Raw genomic sequence first — 19,801 nt, 5'->3', positions numbered from 1 at the left:
CCTCCAAGTGGGGGGTCGTCTTATACGCCAGGTACACTTCAGATAGACTGCCCATAGTGCTTGCCCCGTGCCATAGTGGCCTCCCGATGCCCGCCCACTTCATTCCACATACCGTTCAGGCATCAGCAGCGCTGCTGGGTGTATGCTCGGCTGTTATGCGATTTTGCTGTTATGCGATTTTACCACACTCGCAAAATCGCACACAGCCAACCATACACCCAGTATGATAGCGCAAAATCGCGAATCGCGATTTATGTATATGTTTGATTACATACAGCCTTGTGACAGTTTTCCTGCATGTCATAAGCATTTGAATATAAATATAAATGTTGAAATCAAATCTGATATTGTTTTACCTTTTATTTGGTGTGTGGAAGGTGTGCGGAAGAGGGGGTAGTCTTATACGGCGAGTATATAACAAACTCTGTATTTTGAGTGGAAATGTTAGGGGGTCGTCTTATACGCCCAGTCGTCTTATACGCCGGCAAATACGGTAACAGCTTCTATTTTATGTCAGTATCTTCACAAATCTAACCTTTTTCACAAAGACAGCTAAAATTCAAGCACTGTTTTTCTCTCATAATAAAGGATTGGGCAAAGAGGCATCAAAACACTGCAGTTTCATTAGTCAGCAGCTGCAGTGGGTTTGTTTTATAGCCATTTTGTTTCTTTTAAATTTGGCCTGTGGGCTTTAAATTCAACATATTTGTGTTCTCTTTATTGTTATTCTCTCCAGAGTATTACCCAAACTGTGAAGTTGTGTTTATGGGGATGGCAAATATTCATTCAATTCGGAGGAGTTTTCAGTCTCTGCGGTTGCTGTGCACACAGATGCCAGATCCCGGAAAGTAAGACCTTGGCCTTGGCTTTTATTTTGCATTGCTTTTTTTTTTTTTTTTAAATCAGTTTGGAGGTGTATTTCCTTCTATTTCTTGGTAAACTTCAGTTTTGCTGTCAGCCTCTGTGGGTATTCTTTCTGTGTTAGGAGCATGGCAGCATAAATGAGGAGCTGGGATTAAAATCTAGCCTTTCGTAAGGTTTAAAAATGTGCAGCACATAACAAATCTCAGCCCTCAGAGCAGAACCATTGTCCTTCTTGTTTTTCCTGGAACCTCTTCCTTCTCTTGTACATTGTTTTTGGCCCAAAGTAATTTAATTCTTTGGTTTCTGACGTCCTGTAGTGATACTAATCTGCTATGAACCAGGATGTTTTGCCATAAAGAGTCAAAATGTATTCATCTAAATGATCTAAAAAGGGTTAAACTTTAAGCTTGCCATTCGGTCAGTTCCTTTTACATATGCTTCTGATTTCTAAACTATCCTCTCTTAATTTACTAAGAACATTACCATGATTTTTATTGCTTATTAAAAATGAATGACTGGGGCCGGCCGAGTGGCTCAGTTGGTTAAGAGCTCGCTCAAGAGTTTGAGCTCTTTTGAGCAACAGCAGTTCGAGTCCCAGCCCGAGCTGAGCTGCCAACAGGTGGCAGGATGGCTCAGCTTAAAAAAAGAAAAAAATGAATGACTGGCATTTGCAGTGAGGAAGGTGAAATAACACCCCCTCCTCCCAAGGGAACTGTTTGAATACAAGATAAATTAGCAGGAATGCTCTGTAAAACAAATATGGACAGATAAATATTTTAAAGCCCCTGTTTTACTATTTCAGGAAGCCAGAAATGGTGTCAGAGAAGGTAGAAGTTTCTCTTTCTGGTATTTGTGCTTGAGCCCATAGCTGTTTCCCAGGGCTCTGTTCAGTAGATCTCATGATCACATCAAGTTTTGCAGCATTCTTTATTTGATTTATTAAATCAAATGGCTGGCTGAACCACTTATACTGACTTCTGGTAGCACATGATTAAATTCATCACAGTTGCAATCAGCCCAGAGGGTGAAGCACTTGTCCTTGGGGAAAAGCCTGACTGAAGACATGAGCTCGCTGCTCTGCTTTTGGGATTAGCAACTTGCATCTGCTACACATTTCCAGAACCCAGCTAGCAGTACTCTTTTCCTTAAAGTTGGCGCATAGAAAAGACGACTCAGGAGATCTGGCACTAATTGTATGACTTTGGCCAAGTGGCTTAATCTATGGGTATCAGTTTTTCTATCTATAAAATGAAAAGGATAGAATCAATATTACTTGATCCCTAATATCTTCCATATGTTAAAATTCTTTCTTAAAAAGCTATTTTTTAACCTTGGAGTCAAAAAGATAGAATTAGCCCTTGCCTGGTTTAAATGAATGTCTCGGGGACTTTATTAAAGAAGAAGGTAATGCTTTGTCTGTCTTTGGCAGCAAGTCATAAAGCTATGGCCGTGGTGGGACCAGCAATAAACAGGCCTCCCAACACTTGTCTGTGGCTGTGAAGGGCTAGGGTACAGTATGTTTCTACTCCAGTTTGAGAATAGGACAGGGGGGTGTGCAGTCTCAGCACCTCTCGGTTGGCAGATTTTGGAATGCAGCTTCTCTGTTAGGCATGGACAACACCAGCTGGTATGTATATGTGAATAGTTCAAGAGAACCTTACACTTGTTTACCATTTCTCCAGGGGCCAGGAGATAATTCAGTATTTGTTCTCGTCAACCTTATCTGTTAGTTTCTTTCTGTGTGAGGAATGAGAATAAACAATTGATCCACCAGCAAAAAAAAAAAAAATGTTTCTCAGGTACCTATTAGGAGATAGAAAGTCTTGAGATTGAGTTGTTACCCACGATTTGCACATTAGGAATCTTCACTGTGTGCTAGGCACTGTGCTGGGGGTCCAGTTATACCTGAGACACAGTGTCTCCGCCCTCGGAGGATCTAGAGTCTGGTTGGTAGATCAAGCTAATCCATGTGAAACCAGTACTTAGGCAGTACTTTCTGTTGTCTGCTTGCCTGGAAAGACCCTTGGACTGTTCTAAAAATTCATACTCATTCCCCAAGGTTTAATAGTCCTTTATAGCCTAGTCTTGGCAACAGCCTTCTTAGAGCTCCCTCGTCTGACTCAGTGTTTGAAGGGCTAAACTGTGGTCTTAATATAAATCTGATTGCATTTTGGAAAAATCAGAGAGTTTGGGGGTGGGTGGTAGAGATCATCATGACAGCACACAAGAAACAAACTGTCAACACAGTTAAAAGACAAGTGTGATTAGCTGTGATTACTCCCAAATGGCAGTTCTTAGGATCTGATACTTTCTGAAGGCCTTTGGAAAAAAGGTTCTTCTAGATCCCTGCTGAATCCAGTCTCTGTTAAGCCCAGTAATACTGTGTAGCCATTGGAATACTAATTTGCATGAGTCTACCTATGTTATTAGCTTGGGCCCATCCAATTTTCAGTTTTAGTCAATAGACATTTAAGACTTGAGCAGTGGAAGGTGTTAGGGAGTGGGTAGCAGGTGGATGCACCATTCTTGAATGTGGCATCCAGCTAACACCTTATTATAGATGTATTTATGAGTTTTCTTTGCTTTTTTCTTTTTTGAGGACTTGTTGGGCAAAGTTGCTGATCATTAAATATAAATATCTTCTGTTTTACATCTCAGAATTTTCTTCAGGAGATTCCAGAAAGAACCACTTTTCTGTTACTGAGTATATACCTACCATGGACTGAAAAAGATTAAATATTCTTGGGAAATTAGCCATAATATTTTTGGAACTAAAGGTGGTCCTGTTAATGACTGTCCTATTTCTAAGGCTTTCCTGAATTGCATAGTAGGGTTTGGGCCGCATCCTTGTACATGTTTTATAAAGAGCTTTTCTGTTTGTTTTGGCAGTTTTATTTGGAGGGAAAAGTCTTTAGGAACAGCTTTTTAATTTGACAGGTATTTGGCATGATGCAGTGAAGTAAATCAGAAAAATCAGCATTTCTTCATTCTCTTCTGTTTTTATTTTTATAGTTGGCTCTCAGCTCTTGAAAGCACAAAATGGCTCCATCACTTATCTGTGCTTTTGAAGTCAGCACTTCTGGTAGTGCATGCTGTGGATCGTGACCAGCGACCGGTGCTAGTGCATTGCTCAGATGGCTGGGACCGCACCCCCCAGATTGTGGCATTGGCTAAGCTCTTACTGGACCCTTATTACCGAACCATAGAGGTGGGTGCATCCAAGGAATAGGATTTGGTACTTCAGGATAAGTGGGGAAACCTCAGAGGCTTTTATGATCAGTTTTGGTCGTGTGGTTAGGTCTAATGAAAGTGAATTTTTTTGTTTTTAAATCATTGCTACTTTACCTTGAGCTAAATTATGGTGGTGCCTACCACAGTTCTTGCCTCTTAAAATGGAGCAGACTGTGGATAACAGGGTATTGAGAATACAGATATCTTTTCCTTTGTAGTCTACCTGCTTGGAAAAGTTTTGGCTACTCTAGGATAATGGGGCTTCTATAGAAGGATCTTGGCATGCTTATGGTCACGGGTGTAGAGATCACTACAGAGTGTTTTGTAGAAAAAGAGCCCTACTCTGAAATAACGATCTGTTTGGTTAAAGATGTAAGAAAAACTCTAAAGAACCGTAAAATATATGTAAATCATGGGTGGGGAAAGATTTTACAAACACGACTTTGTAAGTCTAACATGAAAGACAGAAATTAAAAAATAAAAAATATTTAGGGCTGGCCAAGTGGCGATGGTTAAGAGCTGGCTTGGGACGCCAGAGGGCCCCGGTTCGGACCCCACATATGAGGGCCAGTGACACTGCCCTCCACAGCTAAGATGCTGAACAACAGCTCAACCTGGAGCTGGGCTCCTGTGAGTCACTGGCGACAGCGTAGGCTGCAGCCCCTGTGGCAGTGGGTTGCCATGGGCTACCGTGTGTAGCCAGTAGCCAGCGTGAGCGGCCAGCAGCCGCAGTGAGCGGCCGTCCAGAAGCCGGTGACTGATCTGCCTCGCCCGGGAAGAGCGCAATGATGGTGCCAACTTGGGCCAGTGAAGCAACGTCCTCCACAACTAGACTGAAGAACAAAACGACAGCAACTTGTCTGTTCCCCTTCCCCCAATTCCCGCACTGTTCCCATCCCCCCAATTCCTCAATAAAAAATCTTAAAAAAAACCCAACATATTTAGAAAAAGAAAAGGGTGACTTTTATATAGTGAATGAAAGAGGCTAAAAATATAAATTAACTCAAGAAAGGCTTCGATAGATGCTTAGTTAGTACCCTTTTGATGATTATGGAATGGAGTTGAGGGAGTTGGGAAATCCCTCTAAGCTTGTGTCCCATCCGGGGTGGAGACTTTGGTGTGCAGTTGGGTCAGGGGCTCTTGATGGGCTTACTGGGGGCTGTTAAAAGGGTTTGCTGCCCATGATACCAGGCTCGGGACTGTCACAGTCTGGATAGACAAGCACAAATGGTCTCTTGGGTGCTTCCTTGCAGGGTTTCCAGGTCCTCGTGGAGATGGAGTGGCTGGATTTTGGTCACAAGTTTGCTGACCGGTGTGGTCATGGTGAGAACTCAGACGATCTGAACGAGCGTTGCCCAGTGTTCCTGCAGTGGCTTGACTGCGTTCATCAGCTTCAGAGGCAATTTCCTTGCTCTTTTGAGTTCAATGAAGCATTCCTTGTGAGTTTGGGCCTATAATTCTTCGTTTGGGGGACCTTCTAAATTCTTGCGGGTATCAATGCAAATGCTGGTGGGACAGTTTTCACTTAAAACGGTGCATCATTTTTAGAATTTAGTAGAAGAGCTATTCTTCTATTTTTGAAATTAAAAAACAACAATAATAAACAAGTGTTTATCCAGTGAATCCAGGTGTACTAGGTTTGCATAAAGTCTTTGAGTTGTTTTAAACTTAGCTTTAAAAATGAATGATAGAAGCCCTAAATAGCAGTTAGAAAAAGAAACAGTAGGATGTCCTCTGCTCCTTCCAATTCACCTACCAAACTCCCCACATCTGTCCCGAGAGCTCTGCCTCCTCCCTTTTGTCGGAGGACACACTGCCTCTGCCCTCTTCCAGCCCCTCCTTCCGCTTGGTTCACTAGCTCCTGCCTCTCCTCTGCTCAGCTACATGACTCCAGCATTTTCCCCCTCTGCCTTTTGCATTGGCGTAGTTGCCTCTCTACCAGGTCATTGCCATCAGCATACAAACGTGGTGTAGTACCTCTTCTCAGTCTTGTGCCCTCCTCTAGCTATTCTCATTTCTCACATCCCATTTCTTCACAGCAGAGCTCCTCAAGTCTTCTACATTTATTATCTCAAATTCTTACCTTCCCATTCTCTCTTAAACCTACTCCAATCAGGTGTTCACCCCACCACTTTACGACAGCTGTTTTTGTTAAGGTGACCAGTGACCTTCATGTTGCTATTCTAGTGATCAGTTCTCAGTCTTCATCTTTTTTTTAAACTGAGGAATAACTGATATAACATTATATTAATTTCAGGTGTACAACCTAATGATTTGATACTTGTATATATTGAGAATTGATCACCATAAAAAGCCTAGTTGACATCGATCACCATACATAGTTACTTATTTTTTTCCCTTGGAATGAGAACTTTTAATATCTACTCTCTCAGTAGCTTTCAAATATGTAATACAATATTAACTATAGTCATGCTGTGCATTACATCCCCATGACTTACTTTATAATTGGAAGTTTGTACCTTTTAACTCTCTTCATCTTCTTTGATACATCATTAATATTTGGCACAATGTAATCACTTCTTTCTTAAAGCACTTTCTTCATTTGACTTCCAGCACGCACTCTCTCTTAGTTCTCTACCTCACCAGCTGGTCCTTTCTGTCTCCTTTGCTAGTTCCTCCTGACCTCCCCAGTTCTGAATGTTGGAATGCTCCAGGGCTCAGCCTCAAGGCTGCTTCTCTATCTACACTTCCTCTCTAGGGATTTCATCCAGTCCAGTGGCTTTAATTGCTGTCAATGATTCCCACATTTATACATCTTCAGCTCAGACCTCTCCACTCAACCCCAGACTCACATGTCCAACTGTGACTCCTTAGTATCTCCACTTGGATATCTTAATGGTATTTCAAACCTAACATTTTCAACACTTAGTTCTTGATTTCCACATCTCCCCACCCCAAAGCCTGATCTTTCAGAAGTCTTCCATCTCACCAAATGGCAACTCAGTCCTTCCATTTACTTCAGGCAAAAACTTTTATGTCATCCCCAACTCTCCTTTTTCTTTCATCTTCACATTCAGTCTGTCAGCAGATTCTGCAGCTCTTCTTTCAAATACAGTAAAGCCTTGGATTGCGAGTAATGTGGTTTGCAAGTGTTCTGCAAGACCAGCAAACATTTCTAATACATTTTAACGTGGTAAACAAGCGATGTCTTGCAATATGAGTAGTTTGTTTCCAGAACGAATTATGCGCGCAAACCAAGGTATTACTGTATATCTAAAACCTGATTACTTATTGCTATCTCTATTATTTCCACACTGGTCTAAGCCACCACCATCTCCTGCTCCAATTCGAGAGTCAATTCAGCAGCCAAAGGGATCCTTCTAAAGCATAATACAGACCATATCATTCCTCTGCTGAAAAACCTCCAACGACTTTCCATTTCACACAGAGTAAAAGTCAAAGTCCTTAAAGTGGCCTGCAGGGCTCTCCTAGAGGTTACCTGTGTAGCTTCTATTCCTGCCATTCTCCTCCTGGTGTGATGTCCTTTAGTTACACTGACTTCTTTCTGTTCCTCAGAAATCACCAGCAGATAGTCACCTCAAGATCACTGTGCTTGCTGTTATACCTCGGCCAAGCATTTCCCTACCAGACACCTACCCACATGACCTGCTCTCTCAGTTCCATCAAGTCTTGGGCCAGTGAGGCTTTCCCACACTGCCCTGCATGTGCCCTGTCCCTCTTACTCTGTTTTATTGTCATCCCTAGCACTGGTCATCCCTCTCTTGCTCGAATAAGCTCCACCAGGGCAGGAGAACTATCTGATTATTGTTGCATATCCAGCCCCATAGAAATGTCTGGGGTACGTGAGATGCTCAGTAACAATTTGTTGAATGAAAAGTAATTTAGAACTGTGCTCTCAGTTCAGACTTGGGTTGCACACTGATCTGCTCCTGTACCCAGTTTATATGCTCTTTCGCTCTTGAGGGTAGCTGTTAATGTAGGACCTCAGAGACTCTTTGCCAGGAAGGCCAAGAGGAGTGGGTGTGCCAATGATATATCTTTGTTTTTTTGACTCAGGAGCAATGGTAGTTGGGGTTGGTGCCCCGAAATTGGTGTTTTGAGGAGGTGGCTATTGCGTGGTTTTACTTGATTCCCCCATCCTTACCAAGCGTGAACTGAAGTGCTCTCAAGGATATCCGGGAAGGGTGGCTCAGTTGGGCTCACCTTCTCCCGGAGCATGCGTGCCCTGTTGCTTGATTTTTGTCTCATTGGATTCCCGTAGGTGAAACTGGTGCAGCATACCTATTCCTGCCTCTTTGGAACATTCCTGTGCAACAATGCCAAGGAGAGAGGGGAAAAGCATACTCAGGAACGGACATGCTCTGTGTGGTCACTGCTTCGGGCTGGCAACAAGGCTTTCAAAAACCTACTGTATTCCTCTCAGTCAGAAGCCGTATGTATCCTTCAGCCTTTCCTCTCTGATCAGCAGAAGGAATTTGGGGGTGGGGATAGATGGGAGCCTTATTTTTGTAGTGACCATTTTCTCGAAGTCATCTCTGTTGTCCCTGGATGGGTTGGTTCCATTTTTTTCCTACTATTCTGTCCTGAGAATTTCTGGTGATGCTCTCACCTGCTTCTGACCACTTTTGTTCAGAGTCGTTTGACTTAATATACATCTCTGCTTTGCCACTCTAGACACAAATCTTTTCTGGCACCTCCACCAGAGCTTAACTTACTCCTAGTATGTTCTGTCTAACGAGTGGTTGAGGCACTTAAGTTGTTCCCTGGATGCCCCCCAATAGCTCAGAAGGAGCTGCCATCAGTTCCCCAGCACCTTTCCAGTGCCAACAGGTGATGGTACTCACTGCTCTTCTGTCTCAGAGGGCATTGGCATGTGTGTCTGTGATTCTCTGCTCACATGGAGAACTAGTAGGCCCTCTAAGACTTTGTTCCACAAAGGAATACTTTCTGGTAAACAGAGAAAAAGAGGCACTTGCATCTATGTGTTCATACATGGTAATGTTCAGAATGCATCTGAAATTCGAAAGAAGTCAAAAGCAGGCTAATCAGAGGTTATATTGCTTTGCTGGACTATTAATATGCTCACTACATTTGAGTAGTGAGAGAAAAGACTTAAGCTAATTGCTTCTCTCCTTCACAGTGCCTGCAGAGGAAGTAACAATACAGGAAGAAAATTCCCTCCTTTTCACATGATTAATTTAAATGATTCTATAAAATAGGTTTGACAGTATCTTCTGAAGCCAAGTTTTTGTAGCAGGGAACAGACAATCACCATTTAGTGAAATGACTCACTCTCTTATGCAGTAAATGCAACAAATTAAGCTACTGAAAGTCAGCCTTTCAATAAAGGTGATCTGAGAAATGGATTTTAAAAAAATCCTTTAGCTGTTCATGCCTACAAGAGGCTCTCAGGTGAAAAAACTGTTGCCAAAAAGTCTCTAATCCTTTATAGACCCTCTTGAGAGATAGTATTGTATCTACTGATGGTAACTCCCTTTGGAGATTTGCCAAGACCTGTTGGGTGGTCCAGCTTGGTATTTGTTCTTGACCCTCATTTCTAGTCATTTCTAAAAGACTTGTCGGGACTCTTTTAAACCTATATCCTCTACTCAGGTGCTGTACCCTGTGTGTCACGTGCGTAACCTGATGCTATGGAGTGCAGTGTACCTGCCCTGCCCATCCCCGTCCACCCCAGTGGATGACAGCTGTGCGCCATACCCAGCCCCTGGCAGCAGCCCTGATGATCCGCTCCTGAGCCGGTGAGCCCGGGGTTGATGCCAAGGCCTCAAATTTTGTGTCATGTATTCCTGTTAGGACATGCCCAGGGTTGGTCAGAGATCATGACATTGGATGGCTCTGCACGTTTTCTTAGGTCTCTGAAGTTTTCTCAGGGAAGGTATAAGGGTTCTGGGCTATGAGGCCATAAGAGCCTAATTTCCTGAAGGGTGTTTGGGTCCTGTCGCTTTATCACTCTTTTGTATGCACTGAGCAGTTTCTCAGGGATGGAGCAAATACTCTGGCTTGAGTTTCAGCCACTGAATTAGCTTTATTGAATTCAGACTGATAAGTACTAAATTAATTTAAAGTAATGTAACATTAGGAAATTAGCAATACTACTTTCCTTTGCCACTAGTTGAGAAACACAGCAGTATCACAAAGAACATCTCTATAAAATGGCATTTGCTCTTAGCTTATTTGTATGTATTGGGCATGGGGTAAGGGTGGGGCAAGAGGAGATCTGTAGACTTGAAGACGGATTGGTGCTGGAGGCTTTGCCTTTCCAGCAGCCTGAGCCTCACTTCAGAGATGCCATAGCTCCTTGAGTAGCTGTAACAGACCCAATTATGAAACAACAACCTGTTAAAACGTATTGTCTCCTACTCCCCCTCTGAACAGCCTCAGAGTCTCATTGCCCCCAAATTCCTTTCTTTTAGGCTACCAAAGACTAGATCATTTGACAATCTGACCACAGCCTGCGACAACACAGTGCCTCTAGCCAGCCGGCGCAGTAGTGACCCGAGCCTGAATGAGAAGTGGCAGGAGCACCAGCATAGACGCTCACTAGAATTGAGCAGCCTGGCTGGCCCTGGAGAGGAGCCTTTTGATCCTGATGGCTTGGGGAAGCCAACCAGAGTGCTGGGTGGCGCCGAGTTGTCTGTTGCAGCTGGAGTGGCTGAGGGGCAGATGGAGAACATTTTGCAGGAGGCCACCAAAGAGGAGATTGGGGTAGAGGAGCCTTCCCACAGAGGGAGCATCGAGATGCAGGAGGTCAAAGAGGAGGCTCTCTTAGAAAAAGAGAGCAGGGGGAAGGCTCTTGAGGGCCCAGTCATTGAACTTCATCCAGCACCAGCACTGGATGCTGCTGCTCTGAGGAGCCCTCCGGGCATCAGCCTTTCTCTCTTCCCACAGGGTATTCCTGAGCAGCAGGGTGGGCACAGCGTCCTTCCCAGTTCTCTCCAGGAGCCCCCTAGGGGAGAGGATGCCCAGGAGGTCCCTGTGCAACATCCTCAAATAGGAGCTATCGCAGAGGACAGGGAGGAAACAAATCTTCCAATCCCAGTAGATGCAAAAATTGGTTATGGTACCTCACAATCAAGTTCTCTGCTGCCCCCACAAGTTCCATTTGAGGCCAGAGGACCAAACATAGACAGTCCAATGGACATGTTAATGGAAGAAAAAGCGAAGTCAGAATCAGAAGGTGGGCTCCAAGGCCATCACCGACCTTGCCTGGTAAACAGTGGCAGGTTCAGTGGCAGGGACACGCTTCCTGAAGCCATGGAGCCCAGGCCTTTGGAGAGGAGCCTGGCTGAGAGGCCTCAAGTGGGATCTGTGGTGCATAGGACTTCCCCTGGCAGCACCCACAGCCCAGCGCATTCTCCTTGTGCCTTGCCGGTAGCTGAATGTAAAGAGGGGCTTGTGTGCAATGGTGCCCCAGAGACTGAAAATAAGGCCTCAGAGCAGCCCCCAGGGCTTAGCACCCTCCAGAAGTACCCCACCCCCAATGGGCACTGCGCCAATGGGGAGGCTGGTAGGAGCAAGGACTCACTGAGCCGCCAGCTGTCCGCCACAAGCTGCAGTTCTGCCCACTTACATTCGAGGAACTTGCACCACAAGTGGCTGCACAGCCAGTCAGGGAGGCCTTCTGCAAGTGGCAGCCCTGACCAGCCTTCTCGCAGCCACCTGGACGATGATGGCATGGCTGTGTACACGGACACTATCCAACAGCGCCTGCGTCAGATTGAGTCCGGCCACCAACAGGAAGTGGAGACCTTGAAGAAACAAGTGCAGGAGCTGAGGAGTCGCCTGGAGAGCCAGTACCTGACCAGCTCCCTACGCTTCAATGGGGACTTTGGGGATGAAGTGGTGAGTATACTGTGCTCCATAGCTGTGTGACAAGAAGACTGGGCACACAGGCTGAGTACCCTTTGTGCCCGGTGCATGGTGATGGGTACAGATTTCTAAAGAATTGGTAAGGTCCAGAGTACCCCTGTTGAGAGAAGCTGAAGATCAGCCTCAGCCATATGAATGGCAATCGTCTCTTTCTTTTCTGCCTTGCTTGCATTCTATGGGTGCCCTGTTTACGCAGTTTAAATAAGGAAGAGAGTTAGCACTCACTACATGGTTGGTCAAATCTCTTTGGAGAAAGGATCATATGTCTGAAGAAGGGCATGAACTCCTGGGCAGAAGGACATTTCAAATCGTAGTTCCTGTCCTACCCCAGCAGCTAGTCAACTGTTAGCCCCCCCTAAACATGGGCTATAGTTGTGAACGTTAGTTCTCTTTTAACAGATATTTGTGCCCACCACTGATGACAGCAGAAATGGGGAAAAGGGATTGGTTTTTAGCACTGTCAAGATAGCACTGATGGGTCCTGGTGACTGGAAGGGGAGGTACCTGAGGGGAGATTTTCAAAGGGGCTCTCTCCTCGCTGGGTGTGTTGATGTTCAAATACAAGTGTAAGCCTGGCTCTGAAGCAGTCGGCATACATTAAAGGCGGGCTTATCCAATGACTTTCAATTAAAACTTGGTTTTTTCCTTCTTACTAATGATTTCTTATTTTCCCAAAGAGTCCTTCAGAGAAAGGAGGACGTACCCAAAGCACTCAGTTTCAACACACAGATGTTAAGTGGCAGGGTTGGATTGACAGGCCCACTGGAGAAGCTGACACTGAGTTCCCACTCCATCTTGGTCACTTCTGCCCCACTCCCTGGAATCCAAGGCCCATCTTTCCACTCCAGAGTCATTGCACACAGCCTTAGATCTGTGTATCTCTCTTCCAGCTGAGCTCAACCCTGTCTCTGCACCTGCTCAACCCAATTCTTGATGGCTGATGTACCTACAGATTCGGCAGCCCTACACCCAGGCCCACCCAAAGTCCCCAGTGCTCCCTTCTTTTCCGAGCCCTTTCTTCTGGGAGGAGACCAGGTTCATTCTCTTCAGCTGTGTTTGTTTGCCAACAGACTTCAATCCCCGACTCGGAAAGCAATCTGGATCAGAACTGTTTGTCTCGCTGCAGCACAGAGATTTTCTCTGAAGCCAGCTGGGAGCAGGTGGATAAACAGGACACGGAGGTACAGGCTCAGCCCCTGTTCTGAGTGCCATCCATGCAACTGTTTTGCAGTTCTTCTCCATCCCCATCCCCGTCCCCACCCTGTGCCCCTGGCCAAGGGATGACCTCATAGCACACAGCCTTGAGCCTCTGTGAATCTCAGCGCCTGTGAATCCCCATCAAGCCTAGAATTTCTGAGCCAGGGAGACTCAGCAAGCTGGCCCTCTCTCATTGCCTCTATGAACTGGAGCTTTGCGAGCTCTCATAGTGACCCAAGTTGCTGCTGCCTGCCACTGTATCTCAAGGGAGTTTGGAGTCCCCTCCAGGGAAACGATTTGGACGCCTTTCTTGTACTGCTGACATCAAACCTGCCGGTCTGGTGCCACCGGAGCCAGTGTAGTCCTTGTGCCTCTTGCTGCCCACAGCGTGGCTCTGCTGGCTCTACCTGAATGGCCCATTTTCTGTCACTAACCTGGCCTCATTTGTTTTACAGATGACCCGTTGGCTCCCTGACCACCTGGCTGCCCACTGCTATGCGTGCGACAGCGCCTTCTGGCTCGCCAGCAGGAAGCACCACTGCAGGTGCCTTTGGGGGTGTGTGGTGGGATGGGCCAAGGTGTGGGGGCTGCGGTTTGGCCCACGGAGCCTGTAGATTGGAGAGATGCAGGCATTTGGCTGGCAGTGTTCTGTCTGAGGCAGAAAGCAGGGTCCACAGGACCCCAATTCAAGCTTTGTTGCCCCTGAAATTGGTGTTTGCAGAACTGCATTTGGTGTCTTTCAGTTCAGAGCGATCACGACTCAATTTTGAAATGTGCAAATGATGTCCCTTTCTGTTTTATTTTGCTTCCTGGATTGGTGGAGCAACAGCCACCACCCAAACCATCATTTCTTATTCCTAAAATACAATTGCTTCCTATTTAACATGGCTGCTATCAGCAAAAGTAGTTTTCCTACTGTGGGCGAGGAACCTCGTTTTCCTACTCTTTATCCTGCTCCCTGACCCCACTTTTGTTTTCCTTGTGCCAATGGTGAGCAGAAATAGCTGGGGAGGTAGTGGGACAGCTGAGGACATAGTTTTCCATCCTTAGTTCTCCTGACTTCTTCCTTCCTTCCTTCTCGGTTGGGTAGTGAGTTAACTAGGGATGCTTTGCCCCAGCTGCGATGGCGCCTGGAGGATGTTCAGTGTTCTTGGGATAGGAAGTTTATCCGAATCGTGGCATAGCTCACACACGAGTGAAACCACCTCTTTGTCTAGTAATGATGTTTCTAGAACTGTGTATCTCCCCCACCCTGTACCCCAAGCCCAAATGTCTTCGGTTGGCTTTTCCTCTGAGCTGTTTCTCCCCTCCTTGCAGGGACACTGACCGTGTTGATCAAACGTGGTGAGCATTTGCAACAACCTGTCTGTGATGTCTGCACATCTACAATAACTTCTCCACACTAACGCTGCCATTTCCCTTTCTCTGCACTCAGTGGGATGAAGGTTGGGGCTGGGAGCACAGGCAGGCAGGTGGGCTTGGGGGAGAACCGGAGCAGCTGGCTGAGAGACCATTAGGGCTGAGTTGGGTTGCAGCCCTGGACTCCCCTCCTGACTGCACAGGTCAGCAGAGCCACCTTGCCTGTGACGAGAAGTGGTGCTCCAGCAGGAGATGATGTTGTGAAGTAACCTGTTGGGTTTTTATTGCTATTTCTTTTGAGCCAGTCATTCATTGAGATGCCAGAGTGATGCTAATAACTTCTCAGTTAAACAGCATTACTCCCATCCCCCCGGCCCCCCTTTTTTAAAGAGACCAAAATTGAACCGAGGTTGTCTTTCCGGAGAACTGTTTTAACATGGAAGACTTTAAGGGAAAACTCCACTTAGGGTCTGTCAGGATCCCCTGAAAGAAGCCAGATCAAATTTATGTCAGGCGTTTGAGCTGAATGAACTCCAGTAGGTATGTTAAGTAGATGTAGATATTCAGAAATACTAGATTTAGGCAATTTTTCAGTGTAACCACAGGTTCTTGCTGACTCGTGCTTTTCAGAAACAGAGTTGTGAAGTCCTTACTGCATTCTAGAATATGAAGTTTTATGTGTTTTAGTTCTCTGTCCTTCCATTGCCCTGTGCCTAGCTTTTTCCTTTTGTGGTATTCTTTTGTCCCGAAAGGGTATTCAGTATTCTCTTTCTCTGTGCCTAAGTGGTCCTTAGTCCAGCAGTGGGTTTGCATTCTGAGGAGTGTAAATAAAAAGGTAGTTAGTGAGTGATGCTAAGGATCAGGGTGTCCTTTTGCTGCTTTCCCCGAGTCTTTGGTGGGCTGTATCAGGTTCCTTGGAGTCTCCTGTTCTTGGGCTCATTGGGATTGATTTGTACTTTAGGGCCCAGCAAAAGGGGTTGTGAGGTGGGCAGAAACTCATCCTCTGCCAGTTCCCTATCCTGTTAGCTATGCAGAGGATGTTTGGGTGTGTGGACCTGTGCTGCACGAACAGCAGAGTCAGGCTTTCAAGTGGAGAAGGAGAGAGAGGCCTGGGGCCTGGGTACAGTCAGGCCGTCAAGCAGAGCTCTGGTATTCCCTGGAGATGCATGGGGGCAGGGAGTGAGCCGTAATCGACTGACACCTATCTAATAAGGGTGTGTGTGTGCACGTGTGTTCATCTGTGTTCTTGTCCATTCACCCTGAGCATGTGTCTGTCACTGGTTGCTTGTCTCCTGGCTTTGCATGCTGGAAGCAGAGAGCAGTCCTAGATGGCAGCAGTCTATTCTCCATTTTGCTGCCTCTGAGCCTCTGGGGAAGTGGCCCTTTGGGCAAGGCTCCTCACTCCCCAGCCGGGCTGGGTAGCTTCTCTCATCTGAGGGGCTTGGAGGCAGTTCAGTTGGACTCTGGCCTCTCTGTGATTACAAGCTACACAGAGGCCATTGCTCGGGTAGGTGTGGCCACTGGGTATTCCCAGGCCAGGACTTACCCATAGAGCTAGCAGCTGCTTCTGCCCTGGGCCCATTTGTTCTCCCAGGTCTCTCTTGAGCAGCATCCTCCTGTACACCTGGTAACCTTGAGCCATAGTGATAAGGCAGCCAAGTGAAAGTGATGTGTGACTGTGCTAGGTAGGGATCCCCTCCCTGCCTGGCTTTTTCATGGCTAGACAAATGGAAGTGTTCGCTCTTAGAGGAGTCTCCAGCACATTCGAATTACATACAACAAAGTTCTGTCCTCTAAAGTTGGTTTCCCCAACCCATACCTGCTACCGAAACTAACATTGTTTTGTTTCTTCTCCTCAAGGAATTGTGGGAACGTATTCTGCTCCAGTTGTTGTAACCAGAAGGTTCCAGTTCCCAGCCAGCAGCTTTTTGAACCCAGTCGAGTGTGCAAGTCGTGCTATAGCAGCCTACATCCCACGAGCTCCAGCATTGACCTTGAACTGGATAAGCCCATTGCTGCCACTTCAAACTGAAGCTCAGTGACCTGGGGCAGGCAGAGGCCAAGCTGCTGTTCCTCTGACAGGCCCACACAGCCTGGGCAGACTGAAAGGCCCATGCACATTGGACTGGGGGCATGGAACCACCTATGCAGAGTGACAGAAATTTGGGATGTACCACTGGATTGTAGATTGATTTTTCTTTCCTGTTTTTTTCTCTCCCTTTTCTATCCTCCCTCTGCCTCCCCAAAAGGAAAAAGTCTCCCAGTTGTCTTTTAGAAAAGAATTTTTTTTTTTTTAATGGAAGTCCAGAGGTTGCCAGGCCCCCTATAACTATTGAGCTGCCTGTTGTCAGGCAATGCTGAGGGTTGGCTAGGTTCCTCAGGATGAGAGGAGGCTGGTCAAAGTCAGGAGTGGAGGCCTGAGATAGTGAACAGGGAAGAAAGCCAGTGCTAACATTTGTGACCATTCCTCATGCCGCCGCCACCACCATATTAGAGCTGGTTGAGAAAAGCTTTGCTGCTGAGGAGGCTGGAAGCATCTTCCCTAAGAGCCCTCTGCGAGGGGCTGGGCCAGTCCCACTTCACAGACAGAAATGGGATTGGCGTTTGAAGGGAGGGCACATAGTAAATGGATTATAGTAAAAGTCCCCCCCTTCGGGGAAAGAAGGTGTATGCTCTTCTGAGGCAAGTGGGAGGGGCTGGGGATGGGTGGCCAGAATGTTTTCCCCCATGGGATTCTGTTTTTAACTTGACCCAGATTGTCTAGGGCTCCCTTCACTGTCATTAGTGTGCCTCCCTAGGCCGGGCTGTGTACTGTGTCCCACCCTCAGGCATAAAAGTGCAGACTGGCCAGAGTACAGTGTCCTGTTGCTGTGGCGAAGGCCAAAGCCTGCCCTGAGCCCAGGCACCTGGAAGCCTCTTCTGGGGCCTGGTCCCCCAAACAATCTCTCTTCCTCTGTTAGCACAGGGAAGTCCAGACTCAGGGTTCCAAAAATTTCACACTCCCAAACCAAACAAATCATGGACCTCTCCCTTAAGAGACAGAATCAGCCTTTTAAGAGTGCAAGCCTCTGAAAAAGGGAGCATGTCCCATACAATCAGCCTTCCTCCTCCTGCCTTTGGGCAGGAGGAAGGGCCCAGCAATCCCCCTGCCTTGTTCCTGTGCTGCTGGCCAGCAGTGAGGTGACTGCAGTCCTAGAGAATGGCATAGCCCGTTTGCAATTTGGGGCACCTTCCCTCAGTAAGCTTTGATGTGGTCCAAAAAGAGCCTTAAATCAAGAATATTTGTGGTGGAGGTGGGTATGGGGAAGGGGTGGAGAGGAGTTTAGGTTTGTGCTTTGTAATCTTGGCATCCATGTTTTGTGCCTGCCCTCCCTCTCAGGGGAAGGGCCATGCTTGGCTCTGCGAAAAGCTGCTAACTGGTAACAGGGCGGATCGTGGTAAACGGAGGGGGTGAGACCAGGGAATTTTTCTGACCCTTTGGAAGCAGTTCCCTGGTCAAGGGCAAGTTGTGTCTCAGGAAGGTGGTTTCTGGGTGTGCCTGGGTGTGGTTAAGAGGTGGCCCAGAAGTCTTCCCTGGAGCTGTTAGTCCAGGCAAAGCCAAGAGCATCTGAGCATGACTTCCCAGTGGCAGCAGGTTGCTCAGAATTTGAATTTATTGAAACAGGGTGTAGTTCTCCTCCGCACTCTGTGTGGTCTGCCCATGCAGGTAGGGAGAAGTCAGTCTAATTGAAGATTGTGCAGTTCCTAATGACAGGTGCCAAGAGGTTATGATACGGGTTTCTTGGGTCTGATGTACAGTGTGAATAAATGCTTGCAGCTCTTAGCCCTTTTTTGATCAATGAAGCACTTTTTTATTAATATTTTTCTTTGTATTTAAAGGAGGAACCGTAACTCTCCGTAGCTGTACATATAACCCTTTTCTCCTAAAGAGGAGTCAGTGCTCCTATATTTTTCATTTTTTTGTCAAAGCAAGAAGTAAATACTTTAGAACTGTTAAATATATAAATAAAGTGAATAAAGTTTAGTGTTCTGCATGGTAGCATTTGCTAACACATTCTAATTCTTTTCCCTGTGGTTTATTCCCTCTTCATCCCTTTTCCCTCTTAAACAGAAGCAGTTTGAGGTGCTGCTGGGAAACTGGACTTTGGCAAAGGAAAGCTACACATTTCTTTTCAACTCTGGACCTTGGCAAGGAGCTGCAGCGAGATGCCCAAGCCCTGAAACACATTTCCTCAGTGGTTTTGCCCCTAACATCTCCAGAGCTAAAAAGCCAAAGCAGTCAGGCATCCTAACAGTCAGTGGTTCTTCCTTACCTGAAGAACTGAGCATCAATAGTAATTAAAACTACCTCTGGCCTCCAGGCTTCTTTTTTTGGCTGCTGTCCTGATTTCAGGGCAGCCAGTGCCCTGGGCCCTTTAACTCCACCCATCCCAGGATCATCCCGGGAGCAGCAGTTCAGCACAAAGTCTTGTGTGCAGTGGAATGAAAGGAGATGTTGTGGGGAGGGTGGCTAGCAAGTGCTTCTGTCTGTCCTTGGATGAGAGACCTTGGGGCAGAAACTCACTTGGATGTGACTGGATTCTGTGCTTAACTAGAGGTCTTCCTCCCTCCACACACAGGTCCTTAGATCTGCAACCGGCCCAAGCAAGACCATAGCTTCTAGTCACTTCTTGACTAGTTTTTGTTCTTCACAGAGCTGTATTTTCTTTCCTTGCATCACTGTTGGGCACCCTTTGTGGGATGTGTTACACAGTTCCTCCCTAGGGAAAGTTGGTGTTGAATGGCACCCAGCCCTGGGGTCCCCAGCCCAGTCTCTCTGTGGTTAGTTGGCTGGGCTCTGAAGAGTGACCCCCCTGAGGGCCTTAACTCTTGAGGGCCTTAACTCTTTGGGGCAGGCTTTCCAGGGTCGCTTTCTGGATGTACTCTCTGCCTCGAGTACACAAGCACTTAAAAACAGCTGGTTCTAGTCTGAAAGCTGCAAGTACCATCCAGCCCATGTTTGAGAATTAGCCTGTCTTCTGGAAGGAGAAGGTACCACCTCAGCGGCCTTCCGTCGGTCCATCAGGGAGCCAATTCTCTGTTCAGACCGATTTGTAAAAACCTAGTTGTGTGTCATAGCCAATGTGTGTCTCCTATTGTTCCTGAGGTCTAATGGTTTAGCCCTCAGTTGATGCCCACAGATGGGGAGCTGGTGAGACCAGCTCAGTGTGGGCTGAAGGCAAAAAATGGCCCTGTGAAGATGACTGTACGTGCAGAAAAGCAGCTCTCTGAGGACAAG

General features: G+C 46.6%; 1 protein-coding gene across 11 annotated transcripts in view; it reads left to right on the top strand.

Moving 5' to 3' along the window:
* The window catches only part of MTMR3 (myotubularin related protein 3), a 137,956-nt gene extending 119,394 nt beyond the window's left edge, over positions 1-18,562 (top strand). For 6 of the 11 annotated variants that reach the window (XM_019643099.1, XM_019643093.1, XM_019643095.1 and 3 more), the window contains 10 exons: positions 737-848; positions 3,877-4,072; positions 5,349-5,534; positions 8,339-8,509; positions 9,691-9,836; positions 10,512-11,940; positions 13,038-13,148; positions 13,620-13,708; positions 14,482-14,508; positions 16,384-18,562. In XM_019643099.1, coding sequence (XP_019498644.1) covers positions 737-848; positions 3,877-4,072; positions 5,349-5,534; positions 8,339-8,509; positions 9,691-9,836; positions 10,512-11,940; positions 13,038-13,148; positions 13,620-13,708; positions 14,482-14,508; positions 16,384-16,555 — 2,639 coding nt within the window. In that variant the 3' untranslated portion in view covers positions 16,556-18,562. The remainder of the gene's footprint in view (positions 1-736; positions 849-3,876; positions 4,073-5,348; positions 5,535-8,338; positions 8,510-9,690; positions 9,837-10,511; positions 11,941-13,037; positions 13,149-13,619; positions 13,709-14,481; positions 14,509-16,383) is intronic. The other 5 variants (XM_019643102.1, XM_019643101.1, XM_019643100.1 and 2 more) reach the window with 3 other exon arrangements.
* Positions 18,563-19,801: the final 1,239 nt, after the last annotated feature.

This window comes from Hipposideros armiger, unplaced genomic scaffold (assembly GCF_001890085.2).
Source record: "Hipposideros armiger isolate ML-2016 unplaced genomic scaffold, ASM189008v1 scaffold_75, whole genome shotgun sequence".
Lineage (NCBI taxonomy): Eukaryota > Metazoa > Chordata > Mammalia > Chiroptera > Hipposideridae > Hipposideros > Hipposideros armiger.
The sequence above is the reverse complement of the archived record's forward strand: the minus strand, read 5'-3'. Positions and strand labels throughout refer to the sequence as shown.